Here is a 21,866-nt window from a genome sequence, read left to right as displayed (position 1 = left end):
TTATTTTCTTTCCATTGATGACTAAAGGGTGTGTCTCTGGAGAAGCGCCAACCCATACTGGCACATGTGTGCAGAACAGACCTCCCACCAAGCTTGCAGCCTGCAGACCCATAGTTGCTGATGAAATATCTACGATTCCTCTGCCAATTCATGTGTATAGGGGTTCTTCATCAGAACTTCTAACGCCCATTGTCACTCTTTAAAAATTTCTTATCATTGTCAAGTTAACTCTCCAGCGAAGAGAAACTTCTAACTCACCTTAAATAGAATTTCATTTTAATATAACATCAAAATATTCTGAGGAAACTCCACTTTTCTATGTGATAATGCATATTTTAATACTGATGAGAAGCTAAATAAAGCATACTTCTTCTGATTCATTCAACCACAGTGTCTAAGAGCCTACCTTGTGGCAGACACTGTGGAAACAGTGAAAACACAAGTCATTGTCCCTCCCGTCATAGTGCTTACAACCTAGCAGGAGAAGCAAGTATTTAAAAATGATTTCCAAACAATCAACAAACTGCAACTGAAACATGTGAAACCAAGGAGAAGCACAGGATGCAATAGCAAATTCCCACTGCTATAGAATAAAGTTCCAACCCTGAGAATGGCAAGCACTATTCTTTACCGCCTGGTCTCAATTAATTTACCTCCCTTGTGTTGTAACCATTCATGCCAATTTCCATTGTGAAATCTGCCTGGCTCTCTCACCTCTTTGCCTTTGCTTATGTGGCAGAAGTTTTTCCTCTATCTCCACTTATCAAAGCCCTTCTCAAACACTGAGACCACAAACATACTTCCTCCCGTACAAAACCTTTATTACTGCTTTGAAACCCAGTTTGACTCTGGTCTCTATACTCCCATAAACCTTTGCTTCTACCTCCGTCTGTAGCCCTTCCCTTAGTTTTTCAACAAATATTTATCGAGCTCCTAATTCAAAATACATTTGCCAGCTGGTGCTGATTTCATGCTGCTGTATATTATAGTCGCATAATTGAGTACCTATTACCTCTACCTCAAAAATTGTACTCACAAATTGTAAGCTCATTATTCATCTCTGTATCTCCCATCACTATTTGGAACATAGTAGCTATACAGTAAATATTTGTTGTATTGAATTGGATTTTCCTCATATGGACTATACTATGACAGAAAGATTTTTATAGAAACTGCTTTCCATCTAAAAGATTATACCTCCATAGGTGTGTATATATTCTATTTTTAAAAGATATATTGCTAACAGTGTACCTTACAACAGATAACATTTAAAATTTTAACTTCATGAGAAATGGAATTGAATTTTTAAAAAAATATTTAACTACCATAGTCAATTCTAAAGGTACATAGACTATACCTGATGGCTTTTCAATTTATCACCTGCTGGCTAAATATACTTGATTTTCCCATGGTGTGCTTTGCCCATTCTTTTTATAATATTTACCTAGTCATCATTGTTCTTTATTTTCTTCCAGAAGTGATTGAAGAATTTTTTTTCTTAAGGTGATAGACCCCAGGGGAGTACTTCTGTGCAGTGAAAACATCAATCATATTAACTGCAAATAAATGCATAATCAATTAGATTGACCATTTACTTGTCTAGGCTGGTCTCAAAGCTCGCTTGAAAAATGACTGATTATGCTACAGGTCGGTTATTTTAGTCACATAAATCAGTTCTGAAATTTCAAGTGCAGTTAGAGAGATTTTTTTTTCGTTGTTTCTTCTCCAAAATATTTTAACCAACTTACTTTCCTGGGGTTGGCATTTTAAGCAGACTTTCTGCTTCACAGATTTGGATTTGTCCTTAAACCCAAGTGGGGAAGTGACCAAGCAGATTGGAGACGCCCTGCCCGTGTCATGCACGATATCTGCTAGTAGGAACGCAACAGTGGTGTGGATGAAAGTAAGTAATATTCCTTGCTAATAATAGTCTGCTGTTTGAACTGAGCCCTTCTTAGGCTTCTTTTGCATTCTATGCGCTATCCAAATATGTATATTCATGGGTAATGTCTTTATACTCCCACGTTCATACTCTCTTTCTCTATAGCTAATAATACAAATCATGTCACAATAAAATTTTAGAGGTACTCACCAATAGTATGGCATCTATAATTGATGCTCTGAATCTTAGTTTGGGGGCATTCATTTAACTAGGTGTATATGCTAAGTAGTTATACACATATACACATGCTCAGACACACTCATAGATACATCTGCATTTTTCAGGGCTTAACAAGTTATGATATGTTTTAACATTATTCTCACGTGACAGCTACAACAATCCTGTGAAATATGCAAGACATTAATTATTTCCTCACATTATTCATAAAGAGGTTGAGGTGACAGAAATCAGAAAGCTCCTAAATGAGAGAGTGGAAACTCGAACTTTGAACTTAGTCCTTACTGAGTATAAATACTGTGCTGAAACTAATCCTAAGTGTCTGAATGTGGGTTCTACTGAATTAGTAGCTCTTTGGAGGGACATATCTCTTTTTACCTTTGAGCCTCATTAAAACACCTGGAACATACTAACAGCTTAGTCAGTACCTCCTGAGTGAGTGCTTCCATTTTCTTTAAATTGTCTGAAATGTAGGCCGTTACCTGGACCCAAATACTGCTATATTTTTAGAGTGAGAAAATAGCTTTGGTAATTTGTGATTTGAGACAAAGTTATCACCAAAGAAAATGGTTATAACTGTGATCCCTCCACTCAAATCCTTGGCTAGTAGAGCTAAACACTCAGTGCATTTATCTCCAGAACATAACATATAACAGGATCATTTAACCAGGAATGTGTTGACAAAACACATACAAAACATTTGAAATAGGGGTTGGCAAGTGTTCTCTTTATAAACAATCAAGGAGAAATGCATTGCTAGATTTTCTTCTTGATAAAAATAGCAAATACTTTCTATTTGCTCATTGATCTCTTTTAATGCCAGGTCCTCTGTTACTTGTTCTCTAACTCTTACTTTCTTATTGCACTTTATTTAACCACAACCTTATCACAAATTCTCTTTCACTGAGATAATTAAAGTGTTACTCCATACGCTGCATATATAACATATTTATAGTAGTTGATGGTCAAAGGGATAGATGAATTCTAAGCAACTGACCACTCAGTAACATTATGAGTACTCACAATGCGTTTTACTATAGAATTGAAGAAGCTAGGTTACTTGGCTAAACTAGTTTCTATATCAACTACAGTCGCTGTTGTCAATTGAATACCTAATATCAGTGGTGCTGATCAGTATTGTCTGGCCATTGATTCGCTGATGGGAGAGGGAAAAAGTTCATAGTGGACAAAGACCACATAATCTTAGGATTGTGTTTAGTTGTCCGCTTATGAGCATTTCAATTCCAGGCGAAGTAGCATCATTCTCTATGTATCAAACAACTTTTTAAAATTAAATATTATATTTCTTTGTTCATTGAAATTAGGATAGTAACCTGTTATTAAGGGTTTCTTAAAAAACATTTGTCATAACTGTCATGACTCTGTCATGGAGTCCCTGTTTGATAATTCTATCCTATAAAATAACTTCAGGCTTCTATACCCATCACTGATTATGTAGCACAAGTCTTCAATGCCTGTCATTCCTAGTTCATCTATATTTACTTCAAGGATAGTTACCTTGAATTAAGGACTTTCCTTAGTGTAAACACGTTGTATTGTTTATATAAAGTCCTCATAGCAATTCAATATGGTTGTTGCCTAATTTTACAAATAAGGAAATTGAGTCTCCAAAATTTATGAATTTGCTCCAAGTTATAAATTCTATAAAAAGAAGAGTCTGAAATAATGTCCAATTCTAGAACTACAAAGAAAAAAAGAAATCTGTTTTCTAAGGCTTCTGAAGTTACAAAAAAGGAGCTTGCATTTTCATTAGACCCAGAAGAATAATTTTAGGCTTAATTATTATCTAATAAATACATTGAGAGTTTCTATTGTGCCATGTGAAGTAATTAACTTTTTATTTAATCAGGATAACACCAGGCTTAAATCTAGCCCATCATTTTCTAGTCTCCACTATCAGGATGCTGGAAACTATGTCTGCGAAACTGCTCTGCAAGAGGTGGAAGGACTAAAGAAAAGAGAGTCTCTGACTCTCATTGTAGAAGGTAATAAAATACTTGAACACCCATTCAATTTTTCTTTGAGAATTTGCTATCTGGTTACTTTTATGACCTTCGTTCAACACCTTGTTTTAATTTTAATAATACTTTAGGAAAACCTCAAATCAAAATGACAAAGAAAACTGATCCCAATGGACTGTCTAAAACAGTAATCTGCCATGTGGAAGGATTTCCGAAGCCAGCTATACAATGGACAATTACTGGTAGCGGAAGTGTCATAAACCAAGCAAGTATTTGTCTTCTTGTCATATGCTGCACTTGGTCAAATGTGGCGTTCTTTTAGATACCTAAACTATGGGCTAGCTTGTTATCAGTGTGAAATTTGCAACATGTTCTCAGAGGAAGCTTTTGCTAGATTCTTAATTTCCATAAAGGCAGCAGAACATGGCGCAAAGAGAAATTTTAAATCTCAGAGCCATGGAGAATGACAGAATCATGATGTTCTGGTCAGTATCTGTTTTTAAAAGCACGTAAATCAGGTGCTGTTCCATGGTCATTAATTCCTGAAACTTGTGTCATTAAAACATTAAGGTATGCACTTTTCTGCATCATAAACTTACACATCTGAGTATAAGTGGCCTCCATTACTTTGCTTACTTATGCACATTAAGAGATATTTCTTCTTAAAACTGGGCCCCGGAGTGTGGTGAATACATCACTGTTTCTGAACATATGGGCCGGGGTGTGCATGCCAGGACTAGGGCCAGAAGAAGATTAAATATGTCGTGTCTAGGATGTTTCCTTCTGAAAAAAAGTAAACATAAGCCAAACCTTAATATTCATACCTTTCTCAGGACACTTTAATAATAGTAAAGGGGTAAGAACTTATGAACACAATCAGTAATTTCCTCTTTACTTTGACAAGGGCGGGGGGAGTGAGAGAAAGAAAGAAAGAAATCTGGCTTGTCCCTCGGGGTTCAGAGCTGTATCCCATCAAATTGCCAGTCTGCTTGGGTTATTGAGATCCTAGATAATTCCATTTTCTCTACAACAGTCTTCATGTCCCTCTTCTCAGTACGGCCTGTTAAAGACTTTACAGCAGCACCCAGAGATGCCATTTGCTTACCTGAATCTTCTGTGCCACCTTTTCTCTAGCTTTGGACCCATCTCAAATCTGAGGAGACATGCGAAAAGCAGAGTTGCAATTTAGTTTTAAGTTAAAATTTCTACTCCTTCTCTGTCCAGGGAATTTGGGCCCCTGATCCAGATTATGTAAGCTGGTTTTGCAGAGAGAGGTGAATTTTGGCTCTTTTATCTACGGGTGATGCATATATATTTGCATAACTCCAAATATGGAAGGTCCCTAAAGCAAATGACTACTGATTTGGTTAGGTGTGAAGGGGAGACACAAGAGACCATATGTAAGCAGGACCAAGAGGCTCTGAAAGGAAATGTCATTTTCTTGACTCAGAAAAAAGACCTGAACCACCTCAATTGCTGACAATGTACAGGTTAATTTTTTAGCATCAAAAATGACTGTTTCTTTTCTGCTGTTTTTCCCACTTTTGTTCAACGAAGTAATAATTAAAGCCAAAAAACCCCATTGGTATAGGTAATATAAGTATAGAAATAGAAAAATAAGCACAGAATAAATACTTAATGAATGAAAAGATACAAAGATTTGAAAGGTCTTCCTGGAAATGGGTAAATATATTTTGTAGAGATAAAAATAACCAGAAGAAAGACTCAGTGAGAAAGTTATATGAAAAATACTAGTGGAAAATGGTAAAATAACAGGTGAACTTACTATGAGGATAAAAATAATAATGCCATTCTTCATTGTCAAGGAGAAGAATTGATTTTGGCCCACTGGGTGATGTGTTATTTTTCTTGTTTTAGGTTTGTGCTGATACACATAATCTTTTATTTGTTCCCTCCACAATCACATGATGAATCTATTATTTTACAACTTCTGAAAACTGTGCCTCACCCCTGACAAAGGGACTAGACAATATTCCTAAACATGAAACTAGCTCTTGTTCTCAAGGTCCTTACATTGTAGTCAAAGAGAAAGTAAATAGAGACCAATACATGGTGTGTATAAAAAGGTGATCGGGAAAAGAGCGCAAGTACACATTTGCTTTGGTCATGATGGATTTAGGAGTCAGGTCCTGGGGAAGAGATTAAAGTAAATTGTTTCATGTTTGGAGGAATTAAATGCAGTGATTGTCCTCATTAACACTTCACAACAAGCAAATGAATTTACCAATACCTAAAAAAGAATCCATCCTCTATATTTAGCTCAGGAAAATTGAGAAAAAATTAGATTTCCCATGAGTAAAATCCTATATAAATATGTACTTAGATATAATGGTCTAAGATAAAGGAATTAACCCCTGTTGTGAAGAACATTGTCATAGTTTACAAATAAGAACTAAATTCATTAGTTTATCAAGGGAAAATTGGTGATTAATTGTTAAATAATTATTTTGAGACAAGTACTCTCATGACAAAATATTAAATAACCTGAGCATTTATTTTTAAAAATTAATAATAAATATTTTTTATTAGTTTATAAATTTAATTAGTTTATAAGTAAATTTAATTATTAGAATTTATAACAGAAGCATAAACAGGAAACCAGTTATGAGTTTACTACATTTTTCCTCTCTGCTGTGGGTGTAAGCTTTAAGTGATCTATGTCTGTGACCTTCCATATACCCTTGATCACCAGATAGCACTGCAGAGCACCACACCTATCCTGGCTCACTCAGTATTATTCTTTCCCATGTTTTTAATCTATTTCCATTTCTAAATCCATATTCTTTCTTTTCCAGACAGAGGAATCCCCTTATATCAATGGCAGGTATTATAGTAAAATTATCATTTCCCCTGAAGAGAATGTTACATTAACTTGCACAGCAGAAAACCAGCTGGAGAGAACAGTAAACTCCATGAATGTCTCTGCTAGTGAGTATTTCATTTCTGGCCTTAAAAAGTAAGAAAATTTGAAGTTATTCTTCATTAGTTTAAAATCTTCAATTCCGTCTTCCTATACTGCATCATGGTGAGTTTTATTTATTTTGCAGTTGGTATCATCATCATAAGGTACTTTTTTTTTATTATTATTTCTTGTGTCCATTCTTGTACAATCCTTGTTCTGACAACTAAATCATTTCATGTTTTATGGGTCAAAGACCTTAAACTTATATAAGAATATTTCCCAAGATCAACAGAGGATATGAACTGAATTGCTACTATTTAATCTGCTTTGTGTTCAGAATACAGATAATTCAAAGATTTTCTTTAAACATTTCTATAACAGTTTTAATTTTGGCAAAATTTAAATTATCTTTATTATTTTGCATTTCACTTCTTTGTGGTACTTATCCTACTGTTATTTTGTACAGGAATGCCACATGTTTAAAGCCATTCAGCAAATTGGTAGTAAAACAAATGTTAGAATTCATGAAATCTAGTTTTAAAAATTGATGTTTTTGAATATCATATTTGAATCATAGCTAAAAATCAGATAAATGATATTATCTCAAAAAACGTGAAAAAAATCTATCAATGGTGAATTCAGCCAACACATACAAACCAAAAGCAGGTTCTTCTGAAAACAGTTATCATTTATTTGAAATTATTCATCATCTTTAGTTCTGTCATTGTTCCTATTACTGTGTCAACCTTAAATCAGGACTGGCCTAAAACGAAGCCCAGTTGGAATACTGTTTGTGACATTAGCAGGCAGGAATATACTGAGTAGCAATTAGCTGGAGCTAGGAGAAAATAATTGTCTCAAGATAATGGTTCTTAACAGATGAGACTGGACTATAAAATTATGCTGAACTAACAAGAAAAACAAGCAAACAAATTTAACTCTCAAATAAGAGCATTGACTTCTCTGAATTTAATTCAGCAGGTATTGATTTATCCCACCTAGAAAGAGAACTTACTCTCTTTCTTCCTGAACACAGGTCTCTCTTTTTATTTTAACCTATTGAATTGTGGTTTCCTAGACTTTGCAGGGTCTTGATCAGCAGTTAATACAGCCGTTTTCCAATTCAGTGAGCACCTCTGGAGATTCCAGTTTTTATGAGGAAGGGTCTGGGAATCTGCAGTTTAACAAATATCACTGGAAGTTCTGATTCAGGCCCATGCACAGAAGAATATTTATATATTTTAGCGTTAGATAGTAATGCATCACATTGGGGATTCTTAAAATGAGCCAGGTTGATGGCTCTATCAGAGTTATTTAGAGGTTTTTGCTTCTAATCACATATGTTGCCTCTTAACCTCCAAGACATCCCCAGTTTTAATCTCCAGTGCCACTACTTTAAGTCAGGCCCTAGTGGTAAGTCCCTGACACTGAAGAGGAAAATTAATTCTCTTCTATCAAGGCAGGAATAATTGAGAAAATTTGAGAAACACTACATTGTATATTTCATATGTGGCAACTTGTTTCTCTTTTTAAAAAGGTACTATCAAAAGGTGGTAGATTGTGGGGAAATTACTATGAGTTTTAGGTTAATACTATAGCTCGTCAGTGGTGAACTTTTCTATGGTAGATTAATGCCTTTGCAGTTTTACTACTCTCCTTTCCTTAAGAGAAGATTAATTTCCTTGTAGGGAAGTTCACGCTCTATTAAATGTAAATTTTTTCTACCCTTAACTGTAGAATAGATATTTTATCTTTGAGTATTATTACATCATACTATAATAGTAAAGGTGACTTTCATTTATCAACAAGTTTTGTTTTTAATTTCATATTAACATTTTTCATTTCAGTAAGTATTCCAGAACACGATGAGGCAGACGAGATAAGTGGTAGGTACTACGCTGCCGACTCTTCTCCCTTGACTATCAGCTCAAGATTTATGAAGTGTCATTGTTCAAGTAATTTCTTAGCCTCTGCAATTTTGACTTGAATTAAAATAGCAAATGAAACAAGATAGTAAGAATGCTAAACTTTTATCCTTTAAATTCACAAGTTTGCATGTTACTAACATAGTGAAACTTCATCATTTTTAATAAAAAATAATAACTAGATTGACTTCTTTTCAAAAATCTTTTCTGTTATCTATAATTGCATGGGTTTCTCTTCTTGTTGTAGATGAAAACAGAGAAAAGGTGAATGACCAGGCAAAGCTAATTGTGGGAATCGTTGTCGGCCTCCTCCTTGCTGCCCTCGTCGCTGGGGTCGTCTACTGGCTGTACATGAAGAAGTCAAAGTAAGTTGTGGGGGGAAAACCTTCATTGTTCATTGACTTCCACTGGGGGAAAATGCAGTATCTTCATTCTGTTCACTCCAGCTGGGCATGTAATTTCTGCGACAGGAAAAACTTCCCACCCACATCAGGCTGACCCTGTGTAGCTTTCAGTTCAGTGATGACATTAGCAACACTGGGGACATGGCTTGGGGTATGATTTCATGTGTCTTGTTATTTTTCTCTGTCAATAGTCTAAATTCAAGTATTCAATTTTTTTTCAATGCCTGGGTGGATTTTTTTTAAAGCATATATTGCGTAAAAGTCAACCATTCTAAACCATTTGTTGGAGGTTGGTAGAGATTAATTAAAAGTGGCTAGTACATCGTGAAGGTCTGGCCAGATGTCTTTGCAGTGACAGGTCTGGCCAGCAGTGAAACTGCCGGTGAGTTAGAATTATATTGTTGTCACTGGTCCTCCATTCTATTTAGGTCACTTTGCTTCATAGAAGGATCTAATTCAGAGATAAATCCGTCATTATTTTGTCTTGAATTTTAAAAAAATTGATTAGACAAAGTACCAAGACTACTTTAAAAATGATTTAGACGGTGTTGTGGTTTAAACTTATTAATCAAAAAATAATACAGATGGTATCAAACTTACAAACCATCTAACGGTTCTTTATAATGAGAACCCAATTAGCTAATGAGGATTCTCAGCACACACACGGGCCTAGTACTTATTCCTCATCACCCCAGCCCTGATCTTATACTCTCATGTGATTGGGCAGAGATGGAGTTTCTACCATTTACATTTTTAAAAGGTTTGATTGGTGGTTCTGTGGTATATTGCTCATTTCAAACATGGGTTTTAAATCCTCTTTTCTTATAAATGACGGCATTGTCTTTTTCAAGGAGATGTATATAGCTACTGGCAACTTTGGAATTAATTTTATATTTTCTCATTTTCTAATATAGCCCCTTTGAACAACTCAGGCAAGTTAGCTTTAGAGAAAATCCAAAGAAAAAATAGGCTCAGGATTCATGATCTTACCCTAGAAAGATATTAACAACCTCACTGGGGCAATATTCTAATGGAGCTGCTGTCACAGGGAGGCAGCAGCTCTGAAATTTTAAAGTCACATGATATGAGCATGTGTTGAACTCTGTTTTGTTCTCATAACCCATCTTTGAAGTAGACACTATTATTATTCATACTTTACATTTTAAAAAAAAGGCAAAGAAGGGTTAAATGACTCGCATAGTTGCTAAGGGACAGAATCATATTTCACCTAAAACAGCAATGTTTTAGAATCTTTGTTTTTAATCACTAGGTCTTACTTTCTCTGACTCTTTAATCACTAGGCCTTAGTTTTTCTCTTTTTTCACCACAGAAGGCAGGAACATTTTCCTGATGTGTGTTGAAGTTTCTGTACATGATCACTCTCACTTTGGGGTGCAGTTACTTGTGCTATGGGCACTTTGCTCCTCGGTCTTGGGCAGTTCCCACCATCACATGATAACACATGTGTTCTTTTTCTCAACGAATGTTTTGCCTACAACTTCGTGTGGGTCTGTGGTTCCATGGAAAATTTAGAAAACTGCCTAACCCATGAAAGAGAAAGGAAATTCAAAGAGTTGCCCAGAGGCAGTATCTGTCATAAAAATTCTCTATCTATGTGTATGTTTCCTAATAATCAAAATCTTATCATCCTTCCTTTACAATTTACAATAAAGTACTCAAAAATCTACATCTTGGGCTCTAGGGTATTTCTATCTTATTTACTTAGGATCTCTGATGCATTCCAAGTAATTTCATTTACTAAAAGAATGAAAATAAAATTTCCCTCCATTCTGAAATTGAGCCGATATATAAACTGCTGTACTCTGCATTATGATCAAATGATTGTTAAGTTCTTAGAGTATCCCAATGTCCTTAATCACCCTGATCTAATTACCAGAATCTCATAAGACACCATTTTCCCTTCAAGGAATAGAAGAAATTTATGCACGTATATGGGGCAGGGGGTTTGTTACTTCATTGGTTATTACCATGTGGTAACCCAAAATTAAAATCATGGATCAGTGCTGGACTCTTGGGTTTATAGTGTCTACAGGTTAGTGGTTAAGACTTCCTGAATTTCCTTTTAAATATCTCATTAAATTAAATGTATTTTTTACCATCCACCTTAAACATTCATTCAGGTAACTCTTACTTAATTGAAAAGTACACCAATTTTTCTAGGGTTAACATTATTGGTAATCAAAGTAATAAACTGGAGTTCTCATCCCAAGCATCAAAGTGTTTTTATTAAAAATTTGTGGCACTCTTCAGATTTCCTAAGTATGTCGCATTCCTGATTATTCTTAGCAAGTTATTAATTGCTAAGGTCCTCTGAGATAAGCCAGCATTTTGGAAATATCAGCTATTGTTAATCTCTTTGTCCAATTTCATATATAACATCCTTTAAGTTCAGAATTTCTGAAGCATTTTTGGCTTTACTATATTCTCTTTCTTTTCTTCTAGATTATTCCTTCAACTTTACAAATTTATTTAAGGATTTCATTTCTACCTGTAGCTAATTCATCACCATATTACATGCATATGAGAATTGTTTAATAAAGGTACTGTTCAGAACTTCCTCCAGATACCTAAAGAAATATAGCCTTGTATTTACCATCCTACAAAATAAAACCATCAATAATCTTACTCACCCATTGTTGCAAACAACTTTAAGCAACAATTAGGAGTCAAACATTTGATTTAAAAGCCTCAGTGATGCAACTAGTCAACTGGTGAAGTTCGCGAAACATTCAGGGGAAGTTTTTTGTATTGGCAATTTAAAAACTCATCTAAGAAAGATGAGAAAAACAAATCTTTCACGCCCAAATAAAATTTAAGAGTACCTTTGTTAACATACCTAGTAGCCACCCAGTTAAAATGCACTCCCCACTGCATTACTGTGACCTATGTATTTTTATATCTATTTTAAATATGGAGACCTACAACAAGAATTGCTTAGTAATGGAGCTTAGCATTTTGAAATGATATATTTATAGCAGAGTAAGGGCTCATGATTCCTCTGCTGCTTTGATACTTACAGCTTCTCACTGGGAGTTTTGTAAAACTGGAGATTTTTTTTAATAATAAGAATGGATGACTCTGATATTTTCCATGTATGTAACGTCTCAACTAATAGTTCCAGGCAAAAAGGCATTAATTGACTAAGCCCATTCCATGCCTGGTTGTTTAACAGGTAAGAGAACATTAAAGAAATAATTTAAAATGTTTTAAATAATTTATTCCCTTTCTTTTCCACCTGTCCTTGAGCATTGTTTTTAGCTCTGCAGGAAGTTAAATCTGACTGTTGGAGTTCCAGATCCTTTCCTGTATATCTTATAATACAAGAACTAATGAAAAATTAAAAGAGCCAAAGATAAAGGAAAAAGGCAACATGATGTAGCCACAAACTTGTTCAGTGGTTTATTAAAACCATAATTTTCATGTTGGTTGCATTTAAGAGACCCCTGACCACCATACTTCTTATCACTAAACTGGGAGTAAGCATTTACCAGACATTAGTAATCTCAAAATACACATTGTCTGAATATTGGAAACTTACCAAGAGATTTATCTTTTTCAATTGTGGGACTCATGACTATTTTCATGAAAATTAGTGGGTAACATATATATAGGCAATCTGGACATCTAAAAATTCAAATATCCTCTGTTAGTTCTACTTTTATATAATGCTATATTATTCCACTACAATCTCAAGGGAAAAAAAAAACAAAACAAAAAAGACAGTTCTAAATTGGTGAAGGACTGAAGAGGACTTGCCTGTTACACTGAAAAGTTAAGAAACAATGTTATATTAAGCCTCTAAAACCCTTCTCATTAGTATTTCTTGATACACAGAATAGGATCTCACAAGAAGGTTGATTTTAACTGAATTCTATTTCCAGTCAATGCTCACTATGATGAGGAAAGATCGACTCCCTACTGAATAAATTGAAAAGATAGTGCTGGAGGTCCATTTATATAACATTCTTAATCTTTCCTCATGTATCGCTACATATGCACCTACTGTTCCTTTTTTTCTTGTTTTTGTTCCTGAAATCCTCAACAATGTAATGGGGTTGTATAATTAATCCTATTTCATAGTATCAAAGGTTTAGAGAAATTAACCTGCCCAAGAGTATTCCGTGTCCCATCCATCTTCAAATATATTTTGGTGACTCCTCAGGACTCTTTTGGAATTAAAAATTTATCTCTGACTTTGATGTCCTGTGGGCATTTAAAATAGTGCTTGGGATGGAAGGGTGTGTTCTGAAGTTGGGCTCACCCAAACTTTGGCTTCGTTCTCTCTATCCATTGTCTGGCGAGGAGCCAGAAGGAAGAAAATAAAATTCCCCATTGTCCCATCAAACCATAAATGACAGAGTAAACTTAGAGGGGAAATAAAATGATCTGGAAATGCTGAAGTCCCCATCTAGTCAGTCAAAAGGTCACTGGCTACTCAAAGGGAAGAACTATCCCTCATTGCCCTGTCCCCTACTATATGTGACCCAAATATTTCCAGAGGAAAGGGCTTATATCAAAATACAAGGTTTTCAATTTTTTTAAATTTCTTTTAGCTGTCTATATATATGAATTTTTTTTTATTTCAAGGGTTTGTTTAAATTATCTTTTTAAAGGTGAAGGGAAGTCCTGTTTCCTGAGTACCTGCCATGGCCAGGCTGCATGCTGTCCTGTCCCAGCATCAGTCATCTTAACAATATACTTCATGCCATGATTCTGAATAAACGCAGATAGCACCCTGTTTTATGCGTACTCAGTATTTTTATGTTTTATTTTGACTGCCCCTTCTCTCAAGTGGATGGTCCCCATATTTAGTATTAGCCTGGATGAAAAGGCCATTTTCTATTTCCTACTGAGGACAGAAGGGTTTCCTCTTTATCTGGAGAGTTTCTTTGGAGAGTCAGAAGTTCTAAGGGCATTATCTTGAAAGTTGCAATAAGACCAGCTATTTACTCTGCCTTTCCTTCTTTAGACCCAGCAATGGCTGACAGACATCCCTCCTGAGGTGCAGGAAGTAGAGTGCTTCTCTCCTCCTCTAACTAATTAATTTTGGCCCCAGAGGAAACTCACTCTGCTGGGAGAGCTGTGACCAGGAAAGAGAGAAAAATAACTCTTCTCTTGGATGTGGACTTAGTCACTTGTCCAGGTGTCAGTAGCCAGTTTGCTGAAAGTGGCAGTTCTACTCTGCCAGGGTTCCAAGTCATAAATACCTGTGGTCCTAGTGTCGTCCTTCTGTGGTGTGTCCCCGCAACTCTATACTCATAAATTAAAAATCACAGAAACGCTTGACAGACTTGAAAGTACTAATGATTTCTTATGCTGCCTCTGAGTTTTCAAATTTGTTATGCATATGCCTGCACTTGGAAAAACCTAAAATCTTATGAACTTTTTCATGTGTGAATTATTTTAATTAGTATTGCATTTGTTTTTCAAATATATAATCATATTATAATATTTTTTCATGTATCCTTTCAAATGATACCACATCCCAAGATTCTGATCCATTGGTTATAGCTGCCCCTCCTATGCCCTCCACTTTTGCTGCATCCTCCACCCCCCACTAAATAATGTTTTAATTGGGATATAATTGACATACAACTTACATTGAGTAAGTTTAAGGTTTAATGTGTTGATTAGATACATTTATATATTGAAATATGATTACCATGGTAGCATTAGCTAATATCTCCACCAGATCAAATAATTATCATTTCATATTGTAGTAAGAACATTGAAAATCTAGTCTCCTAACAACTTTGAAGTGTTAAAGGTACACTTAGGAGATGCCACGAGATTAGTCCCCTACCTCCTCCAAAGGAGATCTCAAAACAACTTTAAAATATTGAGAGAAATCTCACCAAAAAAGTTAAAGAATCTTCTAAAAAGTTATATAAAAGTAACTTGAACCCTTAATAGGCCCTTCATTTATGGAAATAACACAGGTGAGGAGTTGAGATCAGGTTTAACTTCCTGCTGCTACTTCATAGCTATGTGGCCTGTGGAACAGCTCCAGGACTCACCTTGAGTTTGGTGAGGTCCTGTCACCTGCTGGGGCTTTCACTTATGTGTTGCATTTGTCTTCACACTGGAGTAGATCCTTTTGTTCTCCCTGTTCATAGATGAGCAAGCAAGCTTAACAGAAGGAACTCGTCCAAAGACTTTCTGCTCAGACTTGGTACATGAGGACAAGAACCCAGGCCCACTGACCTCTTCTCTCCGCCTCACAGATTAGACTAGACAGTTACCTCTGGGGTTACTCCTAACGTTAATTTATTATGATTCTATTATTTAAATTTTCTCTCATATTTAAAGGTCTCTCATAAAAAATCAACTGGTACAGAAATTTTAAGACAAATAACCATAATCATTTGTATTTTTAAACCCAAGCACTCATTCTTTATGAATGCCTAACCTTGTCCCTCAAATCAATTGACTAAAAATATTTTGCTAAAGGGAATAACTTAAATAATTTTTTGTTTTCTTCCAGTTGTGGGTGGATTTCAAACCAATGTAGTTTTTTTCCTCTTCCTCCAGCCAGATTTATTGAAAATTCTATATTCAAAGGCACCTGGACCTGCTTACTGCAAATCAAGATACTTTCTTACTAATATTTTGATAAATAAGTCCATAGAGTGTCAAAAAGCAATTTATCCTAAAATGAATACTCAAGTACCCAAAGCACATTCAATGAATAGCCTAACTACTGAAACTTTACTAGTGTGTAAGATAATTAACGTGGATAGGCCTGAGTCCCTGTACAGGCCGCTGGAGAGCTGATGTGAGTCATCAAGAGGACATTTTGTGCACTGGCACTGCGATGCCATTGTGTTCTGGATCATAATGCTCCCATTTTCTGACTCTAGACACACGACAGGACTATCAGCAGGGTCTGAGGCTAGCTTAGTTGCTTGCTGGGCTAGAAGAGCTACCATCTGGGTATGCTCATCTAACAGGGTTCCATGGCAGCCCAGGTTAAGTCCTTGTGAATTTGTGAGTAAGTCCTTGTGACTCCAACAATAGGTGGCTTCTTCATTGTGTCCTGCAAGTGCTGCTCCAAAGTCACCTCCACCCCGCCAGCCATCTCACCTGACCCAGGCCCGTGCCGCACGCCGTCCTTCTCCAGCAGCCAGCAGAGGCCTCCAGCCCTGCTGTCGCTCTCTCAAATCTCTGAATTTTTACAGAAGGACACATTTATAAAGTTATATTTATTTTTACCACAGCAATCCCAAAGCCAAGCCAAAAGTAATCAGAATATTTTTTTTTATTTTTTTAAAGATTTTATTTATTTTTAGACAGAGGGGAAGGGAGGGAGAAAGATAGGGAGAGAAACATCAATGTGTGTTGCCTCTCGTGCACCCCTCACTGGGGACCAGGTCCGCAACCCAGGCGTGTGCCCTGACTGGGAATTGAACCGGTGACCCCTTGGTTCGCAGGCCAGCACTCAATCCACTGAGCCACACCAGCCAGGACCAGAATAATTTTTAAACGTATTTCTCTGCTAGGGAGAGTGGACTCTCTGTAACAAAAATGAAGAAATTCATAGTAAAGTGCATGTACTCAATGAATACTCCCTCCCCCACCAGCAACACTATTTTCATTTCTACTTAATACATTTCACAGTGGTTAACACTTAGCATATTTGTATGACTGTGTAACTTGGTGCGTGGATACTAGAGCCAGACTGCTGGAGTTCCAATCCTGCCTTTGCTACTTACTAGCTGTATGAGCACAAGCGAGTTTATTTGCCTTAATGTAAAATGGAGATATTCTAAAGCTACAATAATTTAATATCTGTGCATCACATAGAACAGTGCCTGGCACATGAAGCCATTATCAGATTATTAGCCTTTAACTGTTTTTGGAAAATGAGATTAAGAAGGGAGAGTTTTGCTTTTCATTTACCACTTCTTATTATTTTGTTTTGTTTTGTAAACTTTAAAACAAGAAATATAATTAGTTTGAAGTTGCCCAACTCTTATTCTGCAAATATGTTTCATGTTCCTCTTAACCACCCTGTTCTGCCATTTCAAATTGTGAGCAGTGGTAGTTTTCACCAGTACAGATAAGATGAAAGGCACATGATTTGCCTGAGTTTCACAGCTTCCCTAGAGAAAATTCTCTTCACTCTTTCTCTTGAATACCTCCTTTTTCTATTTGATACAACTTGATGAAATCACAGAAACTATTCTCCATCCCTAGACAAATAAATCCACCTAGAAAGTAAATAAAGTGGAAAATGCAAATGGTATCTAGTTCCTGTATTACACATTTTGTCTGTTTCTCTCAATCCCTGGCCAAGGGATCATGCTTCACTTTTTCTCTGTACAAGGTGGGGCAGAAGTAGGTTTACATTTGTGAGTATGCAATACAAGTTTACTCTTGTATTATTATTTATTATTGTATCATCTTCCATATGAACAACTATAAACCTACATTTGCCCCAATATGTATAATGTTTTTATAGTATGAAGGTCAAATTTACTTACATTAAATGTTCAGTTACACCTGCTTTAATAAATGCATGTACCTTCGTTACCATTACACTTCAGATCACAATATAGAGCATTCCATCACCTAGACAATTGCCGTGGACTCCACCCTACCGGCCCTGTGTCAAAGGCAGCCACTGTGCTGATTGTTATCACCAAGACTTGCCTCATCTTTAACCTCATATAAATGGAATTATAGAGAATGCACTCCTTTTGTCTGACTTCTTTCATTTAACATAATGTTTCTGAGATACGTGTCTGAATTATTTTATTTTTAATCGCTGAGTGGCATTCCTTTGTTACAATAGATCAACATTATTTTAATCCATTCTCTAGTTTATGGACATTTGCATAGCTTCCATTCCAGATATTATAAATAATATGGCCAAAATCAACATTCTTATGCAAATGCTTTGGTGGTCATATGTTTTTATTCTCTGCTAGAAATGGAATTGCTAGGTCATAGGGTAGATATTTGTTCATGAGAAATTGCCAGACAGCTTTCCAAAGTATTTGTCCTTTATGCAATTCCCACCAGCAGTGGATGGGAATTTCAGTTCTTCCATGTCCTTGCCCAAATTTGGTGGTGTCACTCTGTTTAATTTTAATAATTCTGGAGGTGTGAAATGATGTCTGATTTTGGTTTTAACTCACGTTTCTCTGAGCTCTAATGATTTTTAAGGTCCATGTACTTATCGGGCATCTTCTTTTGCGCAGTGACTATTCATATCTTTTGCCAATGATTTTTATTGGTATTTATCCTTTTCTGATTGATTTGTATGAATCCTTTGCATATTCTTTAAAAGTCCTTATAAATAGATGGTGAATGTTTTGTTCTAGTCTGTGGCTGGATTTCTTTTTAAATTCTGTCTTTTGATGAACAGAAGTTTTTAATTTTGATGAAAAAATGTATCAATTCCTTCATATAATGTTTGGTGCTTTTTGTGTTCACCCTGAAAAATATTTGCTTATCCCAAAGTGGCAAGTATATTCCTTTTATGTCTTTTTAAAAAAACTTTATAGTTTTAACTTTTATAGTTAAAAATATGATACACATAAGATTTTGTGTATGGTACAAGGCAAAGGTGGTATATTTGCTTGTTTGGTTTTTGCTTTTGTTATATATATATATATATATATATATATATATATATATATATTCAATCATTGCAGCACCATTTTCTAAAAAGACATTCTTTTGACATTGGCATATTTGTCATAATAATGATAATAATGTGAGTCAGCTTTTCATTCTTTTTATTAAAGATTTTATTTTTCTTGAGGTTGTACGTTTTTCCCTTTCTGCTTATGTTACCAACCTTACTTCTTTGCATTCCTATGTAAATTTTAGCAATTTGTTAATTTCTACCAAAATTTAAAAACTTTAGAGATTATGGTTTCTTCAAATTTATAGCTAAATTTCTTAAAAATATTTAGTATCCCAATTCTTGAACATCATATATTTCTCCATTTATTTCACTTTTTTTATTTTTCTTAACAATATTTCATAGCTTTTAATGCAGACATTTGACATCTTACCAAATTTATTCATATGTTTTGTGTATTTTGCATACGTTATAAATGCAATTATTTTGTCATTTTTATTTTCCAGTTGTTTGTAGTAGTATATGATATTATGATTAACTTTTTGTTGAAATGTACACAACTCTTCTCCTAAATTCATTTCTTTGTTCTATCAGTTGTTTTGGGATTCCTTAAGATTTGTATAAAAATAATCATCTGCAAATAGAGATGATTTTACTTTTTTCTCTCCCATTCCGTGCACCTTTTCTTTCTTTTTCCTTTCTTTATTGCACTAATAGTGAGCTCCAATGCAATGTGGAATAGAATATTGACAGCAAACGTCTTCACACGTCCCCAACCTTAGAAAAGGAATTATTCAGAGTTTCCCATTATGGATGATGATAGCTGTATGTTTTTCTTATGTGCCTACCCAGAGTTAGCCAAACTGTGAGGTTGAGGGCACAGCCCTCCAGGCTGCCAAGTCTGCCCAAGATTTCTGACCCCAATTGCAAGGACCTAAGATCCAAATACAAAGTTAGAGGAAAGAATTCACACAAAATCACCCTCACTTCTGATACCAGCTCAAGTTTGGTGGCTTCCCAGAACCAACCTCAGGCTTGGTAATTTTCTAGAAATGAAGAACTCACTGAAACCTATAATACTCATGGTTATGTTCCTGACAATTAAAGGATACATTAAAATTGAACAAGGGAAGGGAAGTATTGGGCAGAGTCTGGGAAGGTTCCAAATGTGAAGTTTCCTTTGTCCTCAGGGGTATGTTATTTTATTGGTAAGGATGTGTGGCAAAAGTATGGAGGATTGCCAGTCTGAAAACAGATTGGGTACAGATTGCACCCAAGCTGTAGTGCCCAGAGTTTTTACTGGGGCTTTATTATATAGCCATGATTGATTACTTGTCCATGTGGTTGAACTTGGTCTCCAGCCTCTCACTTTCCCAGAAGTCAGGATGATATCACATGGCCAAAGCCGCCCAAACCCATATAGTTGTTCTTTAGCTGGGACCACCACACACCCTAAGAGTATTGGGTGTTGATGGCCATAACCTGAAATATCTCCTCAGCATAAACTATCAGGTGTCATCTGAGAGGCCCACCATGAATAAGAAGGCCTCACCTATTACTTGGAAAATTCTAATTATTAGAGGTTATCTTCCAGGAACTGAGCACAAAGGCCAGACCTCTTTTTCGGCAAGGCCAAATTCTTTACTACATAATGTCCTAGAACAGGTTAAAGAAATTTTTAATATTCCTAAATTACTGAGAATTTTTAATCATAAATTAATGCTGAATTTCTCAACTGCTCTTTCTGCATCACATCTATAACTACATTATTTCTACAAATAATCATATTTTTTTCTTATATTCTTTACTCTGGAAAAAAAGGTAAATTGCATTGATTAACTATTGAATGTTAAGCCAGTCTTGCATTCGTGGAAATCAAATTCTATTATGATGTATTTTAATTCTTATATATTGATGGATATGATTTGTCAATATTTTATTAAGGATTCTTTTGTCTGAATTCATGAGGAATATTGGTCTGTAATATTCTTTTCTTGTAATATCTCTGTCAAGTTTTGGTTCTAAGGTAAGGCGGGCTTAATAAATCAGTTGGAAAGAGTTCCATCCTTTACTGAAAGAGTTTGTTACTTCCTTAAATATTTGGTATAATTTAATGATGAAACCATGTGGGCCTGGAACTTGCTTTATGAGAACTTTCTTTAGAACAAAAATTATGATTTTAATTTCTTTAATAGACATAAGTTTGCTTCTTCTTGAATAAATTTTGGTAAGTTTTTCAAGGAAAATGTTCATTTCATTAAAGTTTTTGACATTTTTACAAAAAGAAAATTATCCATAGGATTCCCTTATCCTTTTTTACCTGTGGGTTCTGTAGTGATAACACACTCTGTGTTCTAATATTGTTACTTTGTATTTTGTTTTCTTATCTTACTCACTCTGGTTTAGGGAGTTAACAATTTGCTTAATGTTTTTCAAACTCTTGAGTTTGTTTTTATTTCTACTGTTTATTTTTAATTTTAATTATTTTTGCTTTTACCATTATTGTTTTCTATTTTCTGGGTATTTAGAGTTTAACTTGCTCTTCTTTCTCTGTTTTCAGATAGTAAATTAAAAATTTAGAGCATTGAGGTTAACCATTCTTCTTTTATAACACAAGCATCTAAACTATGAATTTCAATCTCAACACTTTGTTAAAAACATTCCACAAATTGCAGTGTGTTGTATTTTTACATTCCTAATATTCAAAATATGTTTAAATTGCTTTTTTTTAAATGTGGAGTCATGTAACTAGAACGGTATTACATTCCAAACATTTCTCATTTAATTGTTTTGTTAAGACATCTTATTATGTATGCTTTTACTCTTTTGAAATGCATTGAGATTTATTCTTTTAGCCTGGCTTGCAAGCATGCAGTATTTCCTGGCAGATGCTAGGTGGA

At 35.1% G+C, this 21,866-nt stretch overlaps 1 protein-coding gene and 1 pseudogene across 1 annotated transcript in view; one reads left to right on the top strand and one right to left on the bottom strand.

The window, feature by feature from the left end:
* ALCAM (activated leukocyte cell adhesion molecule) overlaps nucleotides 1-21,866 on the top strand; it is a 201,742-nt gene that overhangs the window by 166,953 nt on the left and 12,923 nt on the right. The window contains exons 9-14 of the mRNA XM_054577336.1: nucleotides 1,791-1,903; nucleotides 3,990-4,125; nucleotides 4,233-4,366; nucleotides 6,918-7,050; nucleotides 8,872-8,910; nucleotides 9,197-9,314. Of these exons, the coding sequence (XP_054433311.1) occupies nucleotides 1,791-1,903; nucleotides 3,990-4,125; nucleotides 4,233-4,366; nucleotides 6,918-7,050; nucleotides 8,872-8,910; nucleotides 9,197-9,314 (673 nt within the window). The remainder of the gene's footprint in view (nucleotides 1-1,790; nucleotides 1,904-3,989; nucleotides 4,126-4,232; nucleotides 4,367-6,917; nucleotides 7,051-8,871; nucleotides 8,911-9,196; nucleotides 9,315-21,866) is intronic.
* Nucleotides 16,158-16,452, bottom strand: LOC129073611 (ragulator complex protein LAMTOR5-like; annotated as a pseudogene).

Source organism: Pteronotus mesoamericanus, unplaced genomic scaffold (genome assembly GCF_021234165.1).
Source record: "Pteronotus mesoamericanus isolate MK-2021 breed Mesoamerican mustached bat unplaced genomic scaffold, CSHL_Meso_final contig_42, whole genome shotgun sequence".
NCBI lineage: Eukaryota > Metazoa > Chordata > Mammalia > Chiroptera > Mormoopidae > Pteronotus > Pteronotus mesoamericanus.
The sequence above is the reverse complement of the archived record's forward strand: the minus strand, read 5'-3'. Positions and strand labels throughout refer to the sequence as shown.